The sequence below is a fragment of the Parasteatoda tepidariorum genome, chromosome 2, assembly GCF_982258835.1.
Source record: "Parasteatoda tepidariorum strain Cologne lab strain chromosome 2, Ptep-v5.0, whole genome shotgun sequence".
NCBI lineage: Eukaryota > Metazoa > Arthropoda > Arachnida > Araneae > Theridiidae > Parasteatoda > Parasteatoda tepidariorum.
Genome location: NC_141756.1, coordinates 4,942,652 through 4,968,403, shown reverse-complemented (window position 1 = coordinate 4,968,403; position 25,752 = coordinate 4,942,652). Strand labels below are relative to the sequence as shown.

Below are 25,752 nucleotides of genomic sequence, written 5' to 3'. Positions count from 1 at the left end.
GAATAAAAATTTATTTTGACCATAACTATGTAAAAACTACTTCATAGGAATGCAAAATGGGTTATATCTCAAAATAACTTGCATTAGTAGCTAAATGCACAACAAATGAAATGCAAATGCTGAAATAGATAGAGATTTCAAATTAATTTTGATTTATATTTATAATAAAGAAAATCGTGAATTTAAAGCACTGCCTAAAAATATTAGTAAATATAAATCTAGAGCAGCTATATATCATTTTCCTTATGCCTATTTACGTCAATAAAATCCTTAAAAAAAATATTAATAAAAATTATGCAAGGTAAATGAAATACTTAATTATTATGTATTTAACATTGAACTTCCTAAAAAATTGCAGTTCTGTCTTAGTGAAAGTTAAAATCTTTAAATTAATTTACAAGCAGAAATTTTGAAATCAAGTAAACTCTGCTGCACTTCAATTTTTCTTATAAATGGAAGAACTTTATGAAAATATGAAGAACATATTTATTGAAACATAACATTGTTTTAAGTTTCAGTAAGTTTTTTTTAACAAAATAATGAAACTGTATCAACAGCAGCATTTGCTGTTAACTTCAAAATACTTTCTACAGTTATTCTCTAAATATTTCAGCATGATTCACTAAATTTCAAAACCGTAAAAAATTATGTTACTAATTAGTAGGCAAAAGTACTTAAAAGATACATTTCAAAAGATTCCGCACAAGGGTGATACTTTGAAACAAGTATAGTTTACCAAAATTAATGCTAATATCACAAATATTGTATTTTATAGACAAAAATGTTACAAAAACTTCTTCCAAGTTTTCAAATGGATCAATATAAGTTTTGCAACAATAAATTGCTTCATGCTTCAGTAAATACTAAGAAATGAATTTACATTTCCAAAAAAATAGAGTTATTAAAGTTTCAGTAAAATATGTCAAAAAGAGATACCATAGATAGAAATGTTTCTTTTTTATATAAGTTTAATAAGCAGTTAGAGTATAAAAATGTCAGCTACAGATATTAAATACTATTTAATTTGGACCATATATAATTATGGAAAAAGTATACAAAATGATGTGCACTTGCATATCTTGATCTCTGAAAGGGAAAAATCGAAAAAATTTATTAAAACTCAAGACAAATTAACACATTGATAAAATGCTTATACACAAAATTCAGAATTTATAACTAAAATTAAAATTTAGGAAAAAAAATTTATATATATATATATATATATATAGCCGAGTGGTTGAAAAGTTATGCTCTTCGATTATATGTTAGGGAAAATCTTTTTCAAAGTAAATCCGTAAAATGTTTCTTTTTAGGGAATAAGGGAAACCTTAGTAATTGTAATTGGTTTATTAAATAGGTCGCGCGATTCCCACAAAGAGCAAGGGGGGGAAATATCTTGTTTTTACTTAATGCATACTTCAGCCAAAAATAGATTTAAGGACAGGGTATGAATTTAAAAGTGTGAGAAAATGTTTCGATTAGAATAATAAAAGAAAAGAAAAGGATTTACAGAAAAGAAATAACATAAAAAGATTAATTGAAGCTTTTTATGTTACATACAGTGGTGGCGAAAAGTGTGGACACTTTTTGAAAGTTTCATGTTTTTCAACTTTGTGTGCTTGTAGAATATATTAATTTTCACTTAAATACAAACGTTTATATATCAAATTGAAGGTAATGTAAAGTAGAATTTAATAATAAATACAGTATTTCAATATCTGCATTACAAAAAAAGTTATGCAACTATTAGTAAGATCTATCTCAGATTTGCATTTTTTTAAAGTGATACTTACACAATCAATACTTAGTAGGATAACCCTTAATTTTTAAGACAGCTTCACAGCGTCTTTTCATTGAGTGAACTAGTGTTTGGAGTTCATCTTTCGTAATCACATGGTGCCAAGAATCAATTATAGCTTCACTTAGTTGTCTTTTATTGGATGGACGTTTTCTTCGTACAGGAATTTTCAAACGCCGCCACAAATTTTCAATTGGATTGAGATCAGGGCTGTTTCCTGGCCATGGTAATATATCTATGCCTTTATTTTGAAACCATGCTTTGCATACTTTTGCTGTGTGGCATGGAGCTGAATCCTGCAGAAAAATTAATGGTTCGTTGTTGGGGAAGAGATCCCTGATGGAAGGTATCAAATTTGGTTTCAGGACAGTTTCGATGTATTTTTTGGCATTCCGGATGCCAAATCAGGCCGAAAATAATGCACAAGTGCTACTACCGATAGAAAAATTAAATGGCTATGCCTTCAAGATAGAAAAATGTCATCAGATGCCATTAGATGTGAAATGAATGCAGCTGGTATTGCAGTAAGTTCAAGAACAATAAGAAGAAGCTTATCAGGATTTGGACTACAAGCTAGAATTCCAAGGAAAAAACCATATTTAAATCAAAAACAACGCAAAAAACGAGTTAAGTCGGCAAAAGAGCACATTAAATGGTCAGAAAATCAATGGAAGCAAGTAATCTGGAGTGATGAGAGTAAAATATCGCTCTTTGGAAGTGATGGTAGAAAATACGTGAGGCGTAGAGTAGGTGAAGCGCTTCATCCTGATTGCATTGAAGCAACTACTAAAAATCCAACAAATGTCATGATTTGGGCATGTATATCTGCAGATGGTGTGGGCCGAATTCAAGTGATTGATGGCATCCTGAATGCCAAAAAATACATCGAAACTGCCCTGAAACTAAAATAGATACCTTCCATCAGGTATCTCTTCTCCAACAACACACCATTTATTTTTCAGCAGGATTCAGCTCCATGCCACACAGCAAAAGTATGCAAAGCATGGTTTCAAAATAAAGGCATAGATATATTACCATGGCGAGGAAACAGCCCTGATCTCAATCCAATTGAAAATTTGTGGTGACGTTTGAAAATTCTTGTACGAAGAAAACGTCCATCCAATAAAAGACAACTAAGTGAAGCTATAATTGATTCTTGGCACCATGTGATTACGAAAGATGAACTCCAAACACTCGTTCACTCGATGAAAAGACGCTGTGAAGCTGTCTTAAAAATTAAGGGTTATCCTACTAAGTATTGATTGTGTAAGTATCACTTTAAAAAAATGCAAATCTAAGATAGATCTTACTATTAATTGCATTACTCTTTTTGTAATACACATATTGTAATACTGTATTTATTATTAAATTCTACATTAAATTACCTTCAATTTGATATCTAAACGTTTGTATTTAAGTGAAAATTAATATATTCTACAAGCACACAAAGTTGAAATACATGACACTTTCAAAAAGTGTCCACACTTTTTGCCACCACTGTATATATATATATAAAACTAAGATTTTATAAAGTTTTTATGCAATCTTCTAGACTGATATGCTAATAAATAGGGAGTTTGAATTAAAGGGATTGGGAAATATAAGGGAAAGCAATGGTGCCAACTTTCCAATTTAGTTTTCAATAATTTGAACAGAAGAAGAATAACACAAAAACATTTACAGTTAGCATTTAAAAATTCAAATTAGAGCATTTTAAGGCGTATATACTACTTAATTCTAAACAAGTGTAAATATTAATGAAATAAATCATGAATTTTATACGAAATAACATAGTTAAATAACACTCAGATAAAAGTGCTAAATTAAAAAATTTCCAACACTGAAATTTTATTTTTCATTTTTAAAGAATTAAATTAAATTGATTAATTGGTAACAAATGTTCTAGTTTATGGTCAAAAATTACTAGTTTTGAATTTTGGGGTTTAGAGTTTTTAGTTCTAGTTCCAGTTTTTAGTTAAATTAGAACTAGACTTTAATGCCTTTTCATCAACCCTCATTTGAACCACTAATAGGTTTTGTTCACAACGTTTCAGATTTGAGATAATGCTTTTTTCTTTCTTTTTGCTTTTCTATATAGAGAAAAGATTAAGTTTCAGAATAGCTTGTAGGAAGAGGTAATGATGAGATTTCTTTGCTTTTCTTTATTTTTTCTTACTATCAAATTATTATTTTTTATTTATTGTTTTTAGAATTGTTTAGGAAGTAGAAAAACTATCATAGATTAGTTGCAAAGAAACTCTTGGTAGTTAAGGGTAAAAAAATTTTTTTAAAAAAACTCATTTCAGCAGATTTCTATGGAAATTTTCAAAAACCATTAAAAAGTAATAAAACCAAAATTTTAAGGAAATTAATCTTTTAAATTATAATTCCTATGAAATAATGAACAAAAGCAGTAAGTAAATTTATATTGTTTCACTTAATAAAAACATTAAATAGAAATTAGCATTAAATACTGTCTATAAATGATTCTATGTTACAACAAAGAAAAAATGATCAAATAAATTTTTTTTCCTCTAATGAATCCTCCTGCTTAAAATAAAAAATATGTAGTAGAATAATGTGTTAACAAAGGGAATTATTCCAGGGAATCCAAAGGGAATTTTTCTAGTCACCAGAGTGACTTGGCGCACTGGAATGTTTCGGGCTACAGATTATCTTGCATTAGATATGGCAAAAATTGAAAATATTATACATAAAAGCAAAAATAATTCAGATTGTGATCGAGTAAGTTGTGATTAAATATCCAAACAGTGAATTAAAATGTTTAACTTTTTGTAAACCTAATCTAGACAATTATTAAGCTGCTGGTCGTCTTTAGACATAAGACCTGTAGTGTATGATGAATGATTAAACAAATGCTCCACTTTTTACAACCTTAATCTTCACAGTTATGAAGCTGTTTATCTTCTTTAGATAAAAAATAAAAAAAAAGCTCTAATGCATGATAATGATAGAACAAATGCTCAATACATAGCGAAACTAATTTGGACACTACATGACTAAAATGGAGTGGATCCTCATAACAGTTTAGTTTCCTCAGTGAGTATTCGTAACACATTTTGTTGTTATTCGAAGTCTGGAAAGAGATTCGACCGGCTTTGTTACGTGGCAAGCTTTGCTGGGAAAGGAATAAGCAAGCTTCAAAACTAGTATTTGCTTAAATTTTGGACAAATTCGAGACAAATATTTATGCTTCCCCTGTAAACTAGGTTAAGAGTTAACTTTGGCATGTTGCAAAATGAAAAGATGACTAGTTGTCCATTATGAAGCTTCTAGTCTTAAATCTATTTAGAATAAAGAACACTAGTGTATAGCAGGGTTTGTTGATTTAAATCAGCTTGATTTAAATCAAATGATTTTTTTTTAAAAATCATCGATTTAAATCAACTGATTTTTTTAATATATTGATTTCAAAAGTTAAAAAACAGTGTTTCAAAATTTTTTAAAAATAAATTACTGCATTAATTAATTTTAGTTAACGAAATTACTTCCTTTTTTGGTGTGTGTTAAATTCCAGCACATTTGAAATTACATTTTTAAAAATCTTTTGATTCTTGAGATTGAAAGTACAGATTAAAATAAACCTTTAATGCTGTCTTAATATAGACTTGCATAGCTGTAGATAGTAATTAATAAACATTATTTTTTTTTTCCAAAAAAATGCAAATGTTAAATAAAATTCTACCTTTTGACTGAAAAAGCATGGAATTAAAATCTACATCAAATTTTATTGGTGGAAAATGTATATTTCTGAATCTTGATGTTATATTAACAAGAAATTACCCTAATATGCCAAAAATAGAAGGAAAAAAAAAGGTTGAATTTAGATATTTATTTCCTGTTATAGTGCCATTCTTCCCTTTCAAACTCTATTTGAAGCAGTAGGGTTATTAACTGGTATTTTTCACATAATATGTTTACAATATCTTTGACATTATCAGATTTTCTATAAAGAAATTTTGAGGGAAAAAAAAATTCCAATGAGTATATAGATTTTTTTGAAAAAAAATTTTACCTTAACTTATTTATTTTGATATAGGATTAAAAATGAATATTTTAATATAAAAATATATAGATTAAATATTTATTTTTTGATGAATGACTACATTTATAAACACAATATGTTGCATTTATTTTGTCATTTTAAAAATCAAGAGAAAAAAAAAAGAAATCACAATTTTAAATTAAAATTATGGTTTGCTAATTGAAAATTTGTTTTAATAGTTAACATACAGGAGTCCGTCCAAGCCAAATTTACTACCGTTAAGCGGCACCTTCACAAATTCAACTTTAGGAAAAACGCTAAAGTAATTTCACAAAACACCTTTTCTTGAAATTTTATTTTTGTGTCTCGTAGGAAACGATAAATCTATATTTTTACATTGATTTTTTAATATAATTTTTAATTTTTTACAAATGATGTCTAAATTTTCGCAAAATAGGCTACTCTCAAAAAAACCTAGACAGACCTCTGAAGTATTCTTTAAATTCTCTATTTCATCTAGTCTTTAAATTTCAATCATGCATTTGTCTCAAAATGATTGCTATGAATTCAAAGCTATGATGTATTGTAATGAAAAATTATTTTAGTAAGTTAGAGCTTCTAAAATATTGTTATAATATAAGAGCTTCTAAAATATTGTTATAATATAGTTTTAATATTAATTTAACTTTGATTAAACATTTATAAAGTTTTTTTTAATCATAAATTAAAGTTCTTACAGAGTATTAGAATAAAAATCAAAAAAATCCGATTTAAATCAAGAAAAGCCGATTCTTTTTATTTTTTTTAAAAAAATTTTAAAAAATAACAAACCCTGGTGTATAGACTAAATGACTTTTAAACTAAGGTTTCTTTAGTAGTAACATTGATACCTCTGAAGTTAACATTCACTTGCATCTTCTTCACCCCAACCTTCACTATCATATTCACTTTCAGATGCAGAATCTGAATCAGAAAATTCCATTGCTACTCTCCTGGCCAATATGGAAGCAACATCATGCAGAGGGGCAGCTTTATCAACTTCCTTCTGCTTTATGTCTTCTACTCTACGCAATTTAATACCTGAAACAATCACAATATACTTTAGGTAGTTGACAAAGAAACTTTTTTAAATCACCACAAAACAGTAGTTCCCAAACTTTTTAGTTGCGCAGACCAATATATTATATACATATATATATATATATATATATATCAAAATGTAGGGAAAACAATGGAAAAATTACAGAATAATGAATCTAGGAAGAAACAAATAATAATAATAAAAATTAAAATAACAAGAAACCGGATGGAAAAAAAATTATAATCCAAAAAAAAGGACAAATTTTTTTTTTAAAAATCCGGAAATAAAAGATATAATATTTTCATCAGCTCACACGATTATATCCACAAAAAAGAGTGCTTTCTAATATTGTATCAATATAGCCAAACCAAAATATATCCATACAATAGTGTGAGGAGCACTCAAAATATTTTACTAAAAAATTACAACAAATAAAGTAGAACACAATAAGTAAAAATATCACATAAAAACAGAAAATAAAATTTAAAGAAAAAACAGAATAAAACATGAAATGAAATCAAAAAAGCGAGTAGCGAATCCAAATAAACTTACACGAACTGGAAATTTTTCAAAAATAAATTTAAAATATTTCCGTAACAAGATTGCCAGATTGCAAAAAATGAATACAAAAGCGCAAATTGAGATAAAAGCTAACTAGAGGATTTTTGTATTAAAGTGCGTTCTTACTGCATTACTGAAGTGCTCTTGATTTGTTAGTTACCGAGGATGTGCCCGAAATGGATGCGTGCAAGGTAATATTATAGTGGATAATTTAAAGAAGTTGACAATTAATAATTATAGAAAATAAATATTTGTTTAAAAAAAAAATAGAAAATAGAAAAGGGAAAGAAACATGAATTGCCTGTTTTGCACATAATTTTAGCCACGGATTTGCCCAAAATGGATTTGCACATGGAAAAATTATAAAAATTAAAGAAATTCTTTTAGTAAATAATTTAAGCCACGGATTTGCACATGGAAAAATTATATAAATTAACAAAGAAATTTTTATAGTAATCAATTTTAGCCATGGAATTGCCCAAAATGGATTTTCACACTGAAAAATTATATAATTTAACAAAGAAATTTTTATAGTAAAACATTTTAATGAAAATATATGAAAATAGTAAATTTAAACAAAAATAGTTCTTACTGAAGTACAGAAGCGCGTTTTATTTGTAAGTTACCATGTATTGTTAGTTAATATATATATATACATTGTTTAAAAAACGTATTGGACCGAAAAATTTACCTAGAATTAGATTATCAACCAACATCCATGCCAAATACCAGGCTTCCATGATTTGAAAACCATTAGGCTAGAAGCCCATAGGTTGAGAACCACTGCCATAAGAAGTAACTTATTAGACTCTCAACCATTGTCCATGCCCCATACCAAATTGCCATGATTTGGAAACCATTGGTCTGAAGAACCATTGCCATAATAAATACCTTTTGTTATTGCCTTATTTATTTTTAAAAATTATTTTTTCTACAAAAATTATATGAGTACCAAATCAAAGTGACAAGAAATACAAAAACAAAAATAATAATAATAAAAATCCCTTAATTTTCCAGACTGGTTTTATCGAATATCCCTGATTTTTATAACAAATAGCATAAATTTTATTTTTTATTGCTCTGTTGCACCATATTCTTAAGCATGAAATATATTACATAAAACTTATGGAGGCCAGTAGAGTTACAAATAAATAAAAAAATTTAAAAAAATCAGTAAAAAACCATTATTGTTATGTTACTTTTTTGGAAAAAAAATATCAGACTTTTAGGAACCTTAAATTTAAATTAACACATTTTCCCTGATTATTTGCAGTCTGATAAAGTTCTCAGACTTTTCCCTGTTTTGTGGCTACTAAGCAAATGGTTAGTTAGCATACGATTTACAACTTGTTGTACCTGCCCTAACTACAGACAATATTTTTAAAATCAGTTTAAATTTACTATCAGGCAAACTTTATATTATTTATATGACCACACATTACCTTCACGAATAGCAGCTAATAGATCACTCCTACCAGCCCCTTGCCCCGGAGACCGAGATTTCGAATCCGTTTCGTCACTGTTCTTGCTGGATCCAGTGCTGGTGGGCTCGCAAGCGATACCTCGAGCCTCCTGAATCCTCAGGTCGGACACCCTGTTACCGATTGCATTCACTGGATTGTCTGACGGAAGAGGAGGCGGAGGAGGAGGCAAAAGTGCAGAATTGTTGGCATTGGGAAGTGGTGGTGGAGGAGGTGAAGGTGGAACGCAGGCTAAGTCACCATCTGGCATAGGTGGCGGCGGAGGAAGATCTAAGGAGTCAGAAGTTAAGCTTAGAGAGTCAGGTGGCGGTGTGTGATCCCTCGCCATAGACATGTGATTCAGTAAATGAGGATGGTGATTTGGAGTGTCCCTACGAGAGGCCTGGTTTAAGATATGATTTGCTCCCATGGGAACCATTGGCACAGGTTTTTGAGTTAAGTAGAGGGAAGCCATGTGATTCGGCTGAAAACCATTGACGGTAGCATTTTCTGGAGGAGGAGGTGGTGGAGGAAGCGTATCTCTAGAGTGGCTATTTAGTCTGTATCGGCCAGCACCACTAGACGGTGTTCCACCGGCAGACATTGGAGGAGTAGCAGTGCCATTGGTGCCAGGCACTGGAGGTGCAGGAGGAGGTTGCGATGGTCTGGAATTCCCTCGACTCTGCCTAGTCGGAGTGCTGTTGTTAGAGCAAGCTCTGTGATCTGGGGAGTTCACTGAATATGGAGGAGGTGGAGGATAATTCTGCTGCTGCTGAACATTCTGCTGGGGATATGCTTGAGGTTGGTATTCAGAATAAGCAGGAGGTGGAGGAGGGTAATGATTCGCCGGGCTCCCGTAACTCCCATCTTGTTCGAGATAGGGCATGTGCAGTTCTAAGCTATTGGGTCGCACAGGAGCTCCATCAGTTCCGTCACTCACCAAGCTCGGAGTCCTGAGTGTAGTGTCACTGTAATTCGACTGAGGATAGTTTGATTTGTCAATGAAATCTTGCGTTGATGCCATCATACGGTACTTTTCTCGCGTGTTGTGAGGTTGTCTAACTTTTTTGTGACGCTTGCCATCCGGCTTTGGTCTGTGCGGCTAAAAGAAATCAAATTTATTAGAAAAAACATATATTTAACTTTCTCATTTATGTATTTTTCTGTTATAACAATTTGTATCGTGCTTCATCTTACAAAAATAGCTGAAGTTAAACAAAGTCATAAAGTTATTAATTTTTTATGAACTCAAGCATGTTGATGTCAGGTATGGCGACAGTTAAATTATATTTAAAAATATTTTCCATAGGTGTTTTTATAGAACTTTCAGCTAAATTTAAAACAAATTGATAATTTTGCACACTTATAATTTTTTCATTTAACACACTTTATCCCTAATGTCATATTTTAAGGGAAACTCTAAATTAATAAATAGTTTCAAAAGATAGAAATAAAATTAATACAGAAAATCATGAACTTTAACTACTTTTTAAAATAACCAAAGATTTATAAAGATTTAAATGCACTCTTGAAATTGTCTTTCTCGATTATAGCAGCATTCTCTGTTATTTTATTCTTTTTTTCCTCTTTCATCACAATTGGTTGGCAACATAAACTCTTGTTTTGTCTCAACCTTTCTTAATCACATTTCGATCATTCATTTATTTATTTGATCGATCATTATTTGATCATTATAGGTGGACGTTTTTTTTATACTTTAAAAATATATTGAGCGCATTTGAAAATTTTCAATGAAGCTAATTGAGCTTTTTATTAGTCATATTAGAGAAAAAGTTAAAAAATAATACACGAAATATTATGATTAAAAAAAAATAATAAATAAAAAAAACTTAAAAGTTGATGGCATATAAACTAAGAGCATGACAAAAAAAATTACTTTTTTCCCTTTGTCATGAGCCAGTTTTTCTGTGTCTTGCAACATCTCTTGCTTCCAAAGCTCAAAGAAGTAATTTGGATCTGTATAAAACTTGAGTCCATCTTTTCCATCCTCTCTGCAAAAAATGAATTAATCAAAACAATTCAATTCTAAATAGTAATTTATAATGTCCATTAACTAATTTAGTAAATAGTAGTGAGCATCACAATTTACAAATATGGCATATTCAAAAACAAAATTGTAGAAACTTATCCATTCTATTTAAGGGATTAAATGCGATTTTTAAAAATAACACATTATGTAAATTGGCTTAAGATTTAAGAAGTTTTATCAATTCTCTTTATTCAGAGTTTAGGTAACATTTCTATATGTTTCTATGAAAATATAAAAATTAACAAAAAATTTTCAAGTTAAAATATTCTATTTAAATTATTAAGCAAGCAAAATACAAATGAAGACATAAAAAAAAAATGAAATGTCAGATTTTTTTTCTTCCTTAATTGCATATCTATTGCAAATAATGGTGATTCAAAATTTATATTCTGAAATACATTATCTATTTATCAAAATTGTCATGAAGTAATTTTAAATTACGATATCCCTGAGTCTTTGAAATAAAACTAGTAAAAAACTATATTTAGATAAAAAATAATAATAAAAAAATTTACCTTCCCCTTATTTTACAATTGATATACAGTACGGGGAAAAAAACGGACCAATTAGAATAACTTTTGATCTAATGGTTGTATCTTCACATTCTGGGACTCAATGGATCAAAGGGGTGACCAGAAATATGCTAATTAATTAATAGAGACGATATTTTAAATTACAAAATCTGACAAAAAAATGCTCTGAATAAACATACCTTTTTTTTTCAATGGATTCAGATTTCTGACTCCCAAATTATATGGGGAAGCTGCAATCTGGGAAATATAGTCCCAATAGTTTGGTCAGGAGAGGGGTCCTAAGTCTGGACCCCTTAATGTTAATTTGATTTTTCACTATACCTCGAGAGCTTTTTAAGCAAATTGAATTTTTGCACACAGTAAAATTTACCAAACTTTTTACACATTAAAAAATTTGTTTGTCCAAAGATAATTCCACGCAAAAAAAAAAATTTAAAATATTTATTATTTTATTTAAAAACAATCGAAAAATATTGAATGGTAATGTGTAAAATTTTTAGCATCACATTAAAGTACATAATTTTCCAAGGCAAAACGTAAAATTTCAGCAAAATTGGTCGAATAGTTCCCGAGAAATCAAATTTTTAAAAAGTCATATATTTAAAATTTGATTTCTCAGGAACTATTCAACCCATTTCGCTCGAATTTTGGATTTTGCCATTTAAAATGATGTAAGAAATTGCATACTTTACAACTCAAAATTTTTCGACTATTATTAAATAAAATAATAAAAACTAATAAATATTTATTTAAACATTAGTTTTTGCATGGAATTATCTTTAGGAAAATGAATTTTATAACTTTGTGAAAAAAAATTTTCAATTCGCTTAAAAACTTCTCGAGATATGGCAAAATACGTAAAAATTGAAATTAACATTAAAGGGGTTCAAACTTTGGATCACTCTCCTGACCAAATTATAAGGACTTTATTTCCCAGATTGCGACTTTTGGAGTCAGAAATCCAAATCTGTCAACAACAACAAAAGAAGAATTATTCAGAGAAAGTACCTTTTTGTGTCTGATTTAACTTAATTTATTATCTGCACTAATTAATTAACATATTTAAGGTCAACCTTTCGAACCATTAAAATTGAGTCCTAAAACATGAAGATCTGATTATTAGATCTAAAGTTATTCAGGGTGGTTATTCAGGGCTTTTTTTAGGCACACTGTACACATTATTTGGAACAATTTAAAACATTCTAAGGTTAGTACAAGAAAAGTAGACACTAACAAGATATAAAAAATGGAAAAATAAAAACAGACAAAATCAAGGTTCAAAGGCAAAAAAGCTGAGACTTTAACAATATTTATATAAATATTACAGTTAATGAGTAGAATACCTATATTCTGTAAAAAGTCTTAAAATTTTGGATTTTTTAGGCAAATGATGAAATGTAACAACTATGACTAGCTATTATATAGAAAGTCTAGACATTTTCTTAAAAGGACAAACGTTTTTTATGGACAGCTATCATTGTACCAACTTCAAGGGTCTGTTGGGGTTGACGACTAATAAAACAGTTCATAAGATTTCCAAACTTAATTAGCAAGAGCTTCCAGACAATAGATATATTTACAGCACTCAAATTTGATAACTACAACTCAGATAACAGTGTAATACAGCAGAGAGAATCACAGAAATCCACCAGCAAAACACAAGCCTAGAAATGTCAAACGGTTCAGCAAAATGAGTCACAATCTCAGTGAATTGAGTCAGTGTCAGTGAACTAATTCACTTGAGGGTCACACGGGTTAAAGCACTATCAAAGTCACAAACAGACTACTTTACTTTTAATGAGACACACCCCTATTTATATAGGCTAGGCAAAATCCTGGAATTTTTGGCATAATTCTAGAAAATTCTGCCATAACTTTATAAATATTGATCCAATCATTTTGAAACTTAAAGCTTCTAGGACTCTCAGTTTGTTGCAAAAATGGATTTCAAGTGTCCCAAAGATTGAGAGTAATCCTTCCAGATGAAATACATTAGGCACTATTTTCTTTCTAAATTAAGTTAGAATTTTTGATTTTTTTGCAATATTTTCTTGTTAAAATGATTATTTAGGATCTATTTGAGATATTTAGCCACTTAAACAAAGAATATTCACAAATTACACAAACATTTACAAATTCATACCAATATCTACTTTTCTTTGCCATTGTATAAAATGCCTATAATAATTAGTCATCCTAGCATACCTAGGTAATGTGTGAAACAGTAATCATTTCATACTTTAACCATTGATTTTAGGCATTACCAACAATGACCAGCAATATTCTACAAAATTATGATACATTGACAATAATATGCACATATAATTAAATTCAAAACATAAAATTCAGGAATATTTCCTTTTGAGCTTTGTGAACAATACACGAACAAGTTGGGGGAAAAAATGTGGAATAATGCATGAAATTGGCCTAAAAATAATACATTTTATGCATAAAAAATTACTGTAGTTGTGATATGCAATTATAAACAGAGAGCGAGGAATAAAGTATAAATGAAACAGAATGTTTTTAAATAAAATCTTTTTACCTGTAAGGATTTAATTTATCCAGTGGTGGAGTTTTTCCGCAACTTAAATATATTTCTCGCATTGCAGCTGGCATTGAGGATCGAGAAATAACTGCTTGTTCAAAGATTACAGAGCTTTTGAAAGCTTTTCGCATCAGAATATCTTGTAAAGACACTGCAACAAAAAATAACATTTTTAAAACTAATGAATAACACTTTTAAAAGCAAAATATACTTTGAAATATAACTTTAAAATCAAAATGAAACTACAAACAATTTTTAAGTAACTCAAATATTTAAAATATAATATATTAATTTATCTTTTTTTTTTCTTCTCGTGCTACTCAAAAATTATATAAAAAAACTTCACTGTCTAGAAGTAAATAAAATATAGAGAAAACATTGAGCATGAAAACTATCATCTATTCCAAATTATTAGAAGATTTAACTATGATTAACAAATAAAGTATACAAGTCTATAGAATTATTAATTTGACTGCAAATCAGGGTCAGTATGGTTTAAATTACTTGATTTTTTTTTTAATCATCATTGATTTAAATAATTTGTTTCTTGTTAAAAAAAATCAATTATTTAAGTCAAAAATATTTATTGTTTCAGTTAATATCTAAATATATTCCCATGACTGTGATTTCAATTTCACTGATATTGAAGATTTAATCTTAGAAGATTTTAATGCTTAAAATAAATTAAACAATTAAAATAAGACTAAATGTGGATTAAAGTGATGTGAAACCTTTAAATTCTAATGTTTCATTAGCTGCATGAGAAATAATTCGCTATTTATGAATTATATATTTCAATTATACCAATTACGTTTTATTTATTTAAATGCAAACACTTTTAAAACCTATTAAACATATAGTTTGCGTACATATCTGATGCTAATAGTAGTCCTAAATAATTTGTATAAGCATGCATTTTGAAGCACATACGGTATAGAACATTCGTGGACTGTTAACAAATTGGTGAAATGGGAAAAAGCAGAAAAGTTTAAAAAAAAGCTTTGTGCCATTTTTGTAAAATGTTAAGACTTCAAAAATGTTATAATGAAGAAAGATGTTTTTGCTAAAGATCTTTCCAGATTTATTTTGCAGATTTTATTTAAAAAAAGATCTTCATGGAAAAATCCAGACAAGAATGACAACATCACATCTTTTTTAAAATTTTTATCATTATAACTATTCCTACAGACATCAAGAAAGACTTATTAAACACAAAAATAAAAAACAATTTAATTACCACAAACAAATAATGAAACTAGCAAGAAAACTTTAAAACTTAAAGAATTTTACACTTGCAATGAATCTTATGATTAAGTGAAATCTTAAAATTTGTCACTGATTAATTAATGAACATCTAAGCTTCAAGAATGATTTAGAACACCCTATTCTAAACCTTTAATCACATTGTTAAATTTTTTTTATTCTGGTTTTGATGATGAACTTTTGAACTAGACTTAAGAGTTGTATTAAATGAATTATGCCTGTTCAAGATGCTGAATTACATAATTCTTTAAAATGTCTAAGAATGTCATATTTTTTTTAACAAATATGTTTAGAACAATATACACTGGGAAACAGAAGGTTAATAAATTTTGCACCAAAGAGTAATGTACATGAGAAACAGGAGATACTTACACTGTATATTGAGAAACAAGAAGTCATATGTCAATATTTATAAAATTGAAAGTCCTATTTATATACAGTCTAATACTTGAGAATAAGCACACTGATTTGGATCAAATTTTTTTCTGAAGTTACTGAATTTTCATGGAATCGATATAAAGCAATAGCACTTAAGTCAAACACATTTTAAGATGATGGAAATATTTTTTAAGCAAAGGTAAAATATCTTATTAGTTGAATTTTAAGTCAAATATATTTTTAGTTCATACAATCTGAAAAGTTCAAAAAATTTTAAAGCATAAAATTTAAAAAAAATATATATATTACATCCATGCAATCTTTAGTGATATATAATATAACAACATTAACTCTTTTCCTGTTGCATAGTTAATTATACGAAACCATACTCACACTTTAACAAGAATTGCATAGGTAATAACTGAAAAAAGTATAAGTTTGGATGGTGTTAACAATGTATGGAATAAATAAGTATTTAATTCAACTCCAAAACAATAAAGTTACATGTTGAACTATTTGTTCTATTTAAACTATTCTGGGCTTTGAGCTATATTAAGAAATGAAGTTTTTTTTTTAGGAGTGAAATTCTCCCCAATATGGAAATTCAAAAAATTTTTTCCTACAATTTTCAGAAAAAAATAAAGCATTCCTGCAACAGCCCATTGTGGGCCAGGGAGGTCATGGAGGATAAGGTTCCACAACTTTATGACCAACGGCATGAATGTGGCAATGTGGTCAGCATTGCGCACAAAGCGTCTTTACCCATACAAAGTGGTAACCATCGATCTGAAGCTGGGTAGGCTTCTAGCTGCGACTGGGAATCAAACCTAAAAATGACCAAAACTATTGCTAAATGATAAGCAGCAGGGCTCGAAAAAACTCAGAAATTTTACCCGTCCCCGAGGACGGCTTGTCCAACAATGTACCCGTCCTCCTTTGAAACTAACCTGTCGTTTCTAAATAAATAAAAATATTTTTTGTCATTTATTGCAAACATTTATATAAATTACACAATGAATTAGTAGCTGCTAGGATTACATAATACAGTAATAAAAGAAATACTAGGTTACTAATAGTAAAACCTAGTATTTCTTTTAAGAAATAATTTAAGTGACAAAGGTCAAGTTATCTGGAAAGTCAATTTATCCCAGGGTTCTGCGTTTTTTTAATGAATCAAATACGACGTTTGCCAGTTCCACAATCAAGCCTATGATTTACAGAGGTTTCTGCAGAGAAATCTGAAAGGGGATTTCCATTTAGGTGGATGTGCATAATTGCGTTTAACGCTTACGTAATGTGTTTTTTTGAAGTTCATTGCAGAAAAGTCCCTTTCAACTGCTCCAGTACTCCCAGGCAGAAAAAACATCAATCCACCATGTGCAGTATGTTGCTGTACGGGATTTCTAGATTAGAGAGTCATTTTAGAAGTGAGGCACTAGACTCTTGTAAGATAACAAAAATTGAAAATGTATCACGAACATTAACGGGAAAATGGCTGTCCGTGCGGACGTCTGATTCGAGAAATTCGTTGTCCGCGGAAAATTTTTGACCGCCGAGGGCGTGTGAACGGGCGGTTTTTCGAGCCCTGATAAGTAGGATAGTTTAAATGAAAATAAATAAAATTCAATAAAAGAATAAAAATTTAAAAGCTTTTCACTTCAATTTTTTTTTTTTAAATTAATATTTTCATATTTATTTTATACAGAATTTTAAAATCTAAATATTATATTATCTAAGTTGTTAAGAGCATTATTATATAACAGTAATTAATTATAAAAATTAGAATGCTATTTTTAACTGTGAATTCAATATGTGAGTTTTAGTAGTTATGATTACGTGATCCGTTTAATTTAATTAATATGTTAATAAAATTTTATTGTGGTGTTTTAGTATGGCATTAAATTTACAGTTCTTATAATTTTAGGTTCTACTATGCTCCTTTACGTAAAACATTCAAAATAAATAAATGGTTTTAACTTTTTAAGAGAGTCATTGAATTGTTTTTTACTTTTAGTTTTTACCTATTTTGTTAACGATTTTCGGTTTGCCATACCCTTCAACTTATGAGGATTTTAAAAATAATTTTTTCTAGTGGTAGCGAACCAAAGTAGAAATTTTTAAAGCAAATGGATCTCTCATAAAACTTTTATCAGAACTTAAGAATCTAGCCATATGGCCTGCACTTTTATAAGTAATAGTGGACAAGTTACGCTAAAATTAATTTTTTTAAAATATTAAGACATTAATTTTGCTACCGTCTGAAAAGAAGATTTCTGAAACTACGGAAATTCCGTAGCAGGGTATGGGTTGGAGGGTATGGTTTGCACTTTTTTGAAATTATATATTGAGTAACTTGGAGATTAAAACTATTTTTTAAACAAGCTAAATTGCTTAAAAAAATATTTTCTTATTTGATATTTCATTTTGAATAACAGTTTTTCCCCCCAATTTTTCCACTTAGGTTAAAAGACATATTTTTTCTGGGGTTATTTTTTTCATTGTGGTAAAAACTTATCGTTTCTGATCCTGTTACATACATAATTTAATGTTATTTAGAATGTTTAAAAGAATAGGACTAAAACTAAGATTATACCTAATTTGCTAAAATTCTCATCTATTTTCTCTTGTGATTCAGAAAATCTGCATACTTATTTTATTTTATAACTAGAGTTGAACAGTAGACCTGATTTTGAGTTTACCACTATCAATGCTCACATTAACAACATAAAAAAGATCCTTGTAACTTTAAACCCAATCCAGAAGACAAAGAAACTCCTTGATTAAGTATTTAAACAAACTAGCAATCTTGGGGAACTACACCCCATTTGGAGACATTATCTGACCAATGATTTGTTAACTACTGAGTATATTTTACATCAGAAATGTGGGAGTCAGAAACAGAATCTGTATCCACCACTCATCACGGGGATTTGAAACTGGGCCACCTGATTTTAATGCGACCATTTCCATTACTTAGGACACTGAAACTCCCCGCATACTAAATATAACTATTTAAAGCAGATGATAAATATTCAAAAGATACCAACCTTCTTCAACATTAGAATCTAGTTGTGTAACTTTTAAGGCCAGCCGATCAATACGGCCCTGTAAAGAATGAGTCCTTGCAACAATAGCTTTAGATTCTTTAAATAAAGTACTAAAAATGTCTTCAGCATGCTTTGACAATGATGACAACTGGCGAATAATATTTGCTAAAGTTCCATTTGTTACACACTCCAACTCATTAGGAATATCGACAGCCAGTGCACCACGCTCATTAATTGGCAAAGTGTTTCGACACACGTGGACCGGCTCGATCAATCTTTGAACCAAAGGCATCTTATTCAATTACCTGTAAGGGGAGAAGATTAGCAGGTATCACCAATTTTATGACTTGAAAAAGTTTTCAATTGAAAAAAAAAAAATATTAATAACGAACACTTATTCAAAAATTTTTCAGAAAGTTTAGTTTCTGTTCAATACTATCAAGAATTTGAACAACAAAAAAATTATGTAAATATTTATTAATAGTATAATTTTAAACCTTCAGTTGAAATAAAACACTCAGTTTCAAAAATATGTTTTAAAAATTTTTTTATATAGAAACTTTGAAATTATATTTTTATCAATATTATGTAATATATACTGACAACAGAGAATAAATTCGGACCACTATAACTAACTAAATATAAACTTTTTCAGAATATTATTCTACTTATATTTTATTATAAACAGGATTCATTAGCAAAAACAGTTAGAATTGCTTATTTTTTCTTCGCTACAAAATTAAATCAATTAACGATGATATTTTAATAATAAAATTCTAAGGCAATGTTAATGTATCGATCCATTTAATGAATATATTAAAGGTAACAATATCATTTTATCTATGGCTTTAGTGTTTATTTTATAGTCAGTTTCAATAAATTATAGAAATACCAATTTAAAAGCTTACACTTCTGATCGTAAAAACAACAATAACAGAAAGACAAGCAATTTTTGTTTTAAAGCACTTTACATGATTTTATAATAAAAAAATATTTGTCTGGGTAACTATAACCATTCAAAAAAATTACTAAAAAAGACTTCAGACCATAGAAATAACAACAAAACAAAATTAAAGGGCAAATAATTTTTCGATTAAATCACTTTACTAGATTTTATTTATAATAAAAAAAAAAGAAGAATACTTGTATCTGCAGCTTTTAAGTTTAGTCCAATCAATGACATGACTGATGGGCATCATTTCTGATTGTAAAAATAACAATAACAGAAAGACAAGCAATATTTGCTTTATAGCACTGTTTTAAACTTTCATTTTCAATAACTTTAGTCTGAGTAGCTAAAAGTATTAATCATTTAATGATGACAGAGCATCATTAGGTAACTATTAGTATAAACATCACGGTTACTTTTAAATGTAATTTCTCGTTATAATAATATAAAAACAAATATGAAAAACTAAACAGCCTTACTAAATTTCACCTTAAAATACTGTCTGAATAGCTAGGAATATAAATCGTTCATTGCTATGCTTATCACTACACATGTAGAAAAATAACACATAGAATTTTTTTCTTACTTTAAATATAAGCGATCAATAAAATTTAGAGCACACCCAACACTTGTATTAATCAAGGCCAAAGATATGCTTCCAACATTCCATAATCATTTGCTACACTTACTTTTCAACAACGTATTAATTTGCACTTCAAGAACGGATGTAGCAATCAGTCAGCCACTGACATGTCTCTAACCACACCAGAAAAGTTTGGTTTTTAATAACACCTGCAGTTATCATTGTCATTATTTAAAAAATAAAGCGTTTAAAAAGTTTTATAAATCGTGTAGATGGACAATATATCTTAGGAGTACTTAAAGACCTCAGATACAACATTATCACTTGTTTTCACATTATGAAGCATAAAAGTAAACAAATACAGCTACATCATAAAAATTCATATACATGTCATGGCAGAAATGACGTCATTTTGTGACGTTGCCAAATTTCGGATTTGGTCATTGGGATAAAAAAGAAAATACGAAACCGCATTTCGTTAACTGTCTGAAATTTGGAGCATTCAGGCTGACAAAACGGACACAGCCACGCACGACATCAAACTACCCCAGACACGTATACGGGCCATTCCAAAGATCATTCTCACTAAATGCGAATTTTTTCGCATCTCTTAAACTCACGAGTGAAATTGGAAGTGTCCTGCGCAGGATACTTCCTTAGACAGATCCTTAAGGCACAGTTGCCAGAAGAACACTGAAGTTAAGCATTACTGGCAGTAAGCAAGGTTTCTTAACCTGTGGTTCATGAACCCCTAAGGGGTTCATGAGTTATATTTTGGGGGTCCGCTAACTACTCCTAATTTTTAAAACGCTTGGAAGCCTACCCATTGCTTGAAAAGTGAACTATGGCAGCTATAATTCCGTTTGCTACAGTGTATCTTTGCGAAGCGGAATTTTCCACACTTGTGACAATAAAAATATAACATCGAAATCGATTGAATGTTGAACATGATATACACGTTGCTTTGTCGAAAACAATCCCCCAATTAAATTTATTAATTAAGGAAAAGCAGCAGCAACCTACAAATTAAAAATTTTGTTTACTATTAAAATACTAAAATTAAATGTTTTCTAATAATTGATGTTTTTTGCCATTATTTTTTTTCACAGGGAGGTGGTCCGTGACTTCTTAAAAATTTTTTAAAAAGGTTCCATTACATCAAAAAGGTTAAGAAACACTGGCTTAAAGGGACGAGGGTGTGTTGTATTGGTCCTCGTTAAACTGTTCTATCGTAAAGAGCTTGATTTCGCGTGTAGGTAGTCGGTCTATTGAAGTAGGAGCTCCATCTGCTCTGCTGAGAATCAAAATTGCATATCTCACCACATGAACTTTATCGTGAGAGAATTAAAGGACCAGGACATTTCAGACCTCTTTGATCTGGAGAATTTGGAAATCCTACTCAGGCCCGTCCTCAACGAGGGGGTGAGAGGGGTGTCTCCCCCCCCCATCGATATATCATCCAGTCGGCAAATTCAGGATGAGTCGGCCTTTTCTTTTTTTTTTCTTCTTTTTTTTTTTTTTTTTTTTTTTACAAGTCAAAGTCCCGACTTTGCCGAAATTCCTTTATTGTCGGATTTTTCATTGGTGATGAGATTTAAACGGATTTCAATGTTATCTGAGTTCCCAAGTAGCACCTAATATTAGATAACATCAGAAAATCGGCAAAATCTAATGTTATCTTGCACAACTTCTAATATTAGAAAGATACAAGAGATCACTGTTTGATCTGCATTATATAATATTAGATTCTATGCAAACTAATATTATCTAGCGTTTGCCATAATATTGCTTTGCGTTAGTTTTGACGCTATATAATATTAGATTTTGTATTTTCTGATATTATTTTGCACTGCTTTTTATTTTTTTGGAGTAAGGAAGAGGAAGATATGGATGGTAGTAGAATAATTCGGCGATATAATTTTACTTAATTTTCTGTATTGCTGAGAAGCAGTAAAAATAGAACAATAGTTTTATGTCATTCCATGGATTATTTACTTAGCAATACAGAAATACTAAATAAAATTATATTAGCGAATTCTGCTACCTTCCATTTTTCTCCTCCTTACTCCAAAGTATATCTTATGTTCAGCTGATTTTTTTGAATATTTCAAACTTAATTAGGAAATATTTTATTGCATCCTTTAATTAATATTTTTTTCTCTTATTCATACAATGGGTTTTCTGACAAATTTTATATCATTAATAATTTTCCAGTCTTTAATTTTAAAATGTACTCTTATTATTTTTTTTTAAAAAATGGGTTTATTTTATCAAAATCTCAATTTAATTTGTTAGTTTGTAATATATATATATTTTAAATTTGTAACTTCCGCCATGTGTAAGTTCACAATTATCATTCATTATTTATATTCTGAAATTATGTAATAAAAACCACACTACATAATTATGAAGTTATATATTTACATTTGAACTGAGTGGAAATTTAAACTTAAATTTTTTTCCCTTTGTAATATTAAAATTTTTCGATTTTTAAGTGGACATTTCTTGTAATAATTGGCACAAATAAAGAACAAAATTTAAAAATATTCAAATTACTTACTTCAACAAATTTACACATATTTTTCCCCTTCTCTTTTCACTGGAATTGCTAAATGGAGAAATACTTACGTAACTTTATTCTTTTAGTATTTGAAATTTTATTTAGCAAAACACCTAAAAACAAAACTTCAACGCAAGGTAGAAATTTTTCCAGGGAATGAAACCGGGAAAGCAACTAATATCATGAAAATTGCTGATATTTTCTTATAATGTTAAAATAATTTTTATGGGCACATCAGAAATTTTCATCAATTCGATAATTATTTAAAGGTGTTATGCTCGATTAAACTAACAATCTTTGCAAAAAATTTACATAACATTTTAATTTCAAAACTGTCAGTAAATATTATGTGATAGCTAAATTAAATTTGCACAAACATATAATTGCATACAAGAATAAGACGAAAAAATAAAATTTTTTACATTATCGTTTAAAAGTTGCCTTTAGTATTAAAGATCAAAATTTGACTGCAATCAATTACTCTTTTGAGAAACTTACTATAACAAAATGGATTTTTTTAAGACAATTCCATTCCTCGTTTTTCTCTGAGTATATAGTATGCGTTATGAAGAATTAGCCTTAAAAAATATATATATTATGCATTTAAAAAAGTTGCTTTTGCAAAGAACCTTATACACTATCTGGCCATTAATGACCGGACACCTCTCATTTCGGATACATGAGGTGCTAGTATCAAGTCAGTAGGGCGTAGGGTAGCCACGCGCCCGAATCACAGCTTTAACCCTTCTAGGAAGGCTATCCACTAGGTGTTGGTATACGGCGGTAGGTATTGCCCGCCATTCCTCCTGTAACATGGCGAAGAGTTTAGTGGTGGTTTTGGGGCGTTGTGGTCTGGCCCTCAACCGGCGCTCCAACTCATCCCAGAGATGCTCAATTGGATTGATGTCGGGTCTTTGGGATGACCAGTCAAGTTCTTGCACCCCCATTTCATCAAACCAGTCCGTGATGGCATGTGCTTTATGAATGACAGCGTTATCGTGTTGAAACACAAACGGGCCATTACCGAACTGTTGCCACAGGGTGGGAAGCGCCGAATTGTCCAGGATGTCTCTATACCCTTCTGCGTTCAGGGTTCCACGCACTAACACCAAGGGTTCAAGGCCAAACCATGAGAAACAGGACCACACCATAATTCCTCCACCGCCGAACTTCACAGTGGAGACAATGCACTCCGGTAGGTACCGTTCTGCGGGCATTCGCCAGGTCCACACCCGTCCATCAGAGTGCCACAACATGTAGCGTGACTCATCACTCCACATAACGCTTTTCCATTCCTCTACTGTCCACTGGCGACGTGCTCTGCAACACTGAAATCGGTGGCGGGCGTTTGATGGAGAGATGTTTGGCTTATGTGCTGCTGCTCGTCCATGGAATCCTTGTGCAATCAGCTCCCGACGAATGGTACGTGTATTGGCAACATTGCCAGATGCAGCCCGGATGCTGGTAGCGACAGTGTCCAACGACATTTGTCGGTTTGCCTTCACTGCACGTCGAAGAGATCGTCGATCCCCGTTGGACATTATTTTGGGCTTGCCGGGTCGGGACTGCGGTTTTATCACTCCCTCTCGTTCCCATTTCAATACGACGTCACCAACTGTTGACCGATGTATCTGAAACTTGTCGGAGATGCCACGTATGGAATGACCAAATCGGTGGGAGCCTATGATCATGCCCTTTTCCGCCTCATTCAGCTCTCACCGTCCACTCATTTTCACTGTTAACGCTCGTATGACTGTCGCCTGCTTGCGACTGGTCTTCCCCCCACCACAGGTTGCGTATTTATTCCGCCAGGACGAGTCCACCTGCCTTTCAAGGGGTGTCCGGTCATTAATGGCTAGATAGTGTATCTAAAAATTTAAACAAGATTCTTCTCTGATTTAAATTTTCTGTTTTTTACAATAATGTAAATAAATGTTCTGCTAAATTTTAAATATTAAGCCAAATAAATTTTTACTATTATCATTATTTTACAATTACATTAATTTAAACATCATAAAAATATATATACACTTATTTATCTCAAATTTGAACTGCAAAATTGAAGTAATAAATACAATGCTAGTAGTATAATTGTTCATAAAGGTATAAAGGAGGTTGTTGTTTAAATACGTCGTAAAGGTTGAAAAGGGTGCAAATGAATACCTCAAAATCAACCTCAAATATACCTTAAATATACCTCCAGAGGTATATATGTTTCAGCCTGAAGTATATTTTTTTACACTTGTGGAAGTATTTATTCAACAACCTAAGGTGTGTCGTTTTACACTTCAGGTTATTATAAATCAACCTCAGGTGTATTTTGTTCGACTTCATGTAATTATTTTTCAACCTCAGGTATCTAATTTTATGTTTGCTGAGGTAGATATTTATCAACCTGTGGTGAGTCGTTTTACACTTCTGGTTGTTATAAATCAATCTGAAATGTATTTTGTTCTACCTCAGGTAATTATTCTTCAACCTCAGGTATATAATTTTATGCTTGTAGAGGTATATATTTTTCAACCTAAGTTGGGCCATTTTACACTTGTGGTTGTTATAAATCAACCTGAAGTGTATTTTCAACAATTGGAAAGGTTATTTTTAATTAGCGCCATGTGTTTCATGTTCTACCTTAAGTTATTTCGTAACCTCAAGTATATATTTTTGTATTTTTAGAAGTATTAATTTATCAACCAAAGATGTTTTTTTTAGCACTTACGAAGGTGAGGTGTTATACGGACCACCTAGTTTATTAATATTTAGACTCACCATATAAAAAATATAATATATATATATAAAGATATTATATATATATTATATGAAGAATAATGTACATTACATTTTTTTCACTAATAAAGATCATTTATCAACCTGAAATTCTTAATATTAAACCTTCGGCAGTAATTGCTTCTTTTGTTAAGCTATAAAAGAAAGT

At 30.1% G+C, this 25,752-nt stretch overlaps 1 protein-coding gene across 2 annotated transcripts; it reads right to left on the bottom strand.

Annotated features, from left to right (window-relative positions):
- Window positions 1-237: 237 nt before the first annotated feature.
- Window positions 238-21,008, bottom strand: LOC107439229 (uncharacterized). 2 transcript variants are annotated; one of them, XM_087156784.1, is made up of 7 exons: window positions 20,364-21,008; window positions 18,726-19,030; window positions 14,035-14,188; window positions 10,804-10,918; window positions 8,889-10,008; window positions 6,695-6,884; window positions 238-1,086 (listed from the first exon to the last, which is right to left on the bottom strand). In XM_087156784.1, the coding sequence occupies exons 2-6, from the start codon at window positions 19,015-19,017 to the stop codon at window positions 6,703-6,705; spliced, it is 1,863 nt and encodes a 620-aa protein (XP_087012910.1). In that variant the 5' UTR covers window positions 19,018-19,030; window positions 20,364-21,008; the 3' UTR covers window positions 238-1,086; window positions 6,695-6,702. The 2 variants fall into 2 exon arrangements, with proteins under 2 accessions (XP_087012910.1, XP_042906308.1); XM_043050374.3 differs by having other exon boundaries at window positions 20,261-20,676.
- Window positions 21,009-25,752: the final 4,744 nt, after the last annotated feature.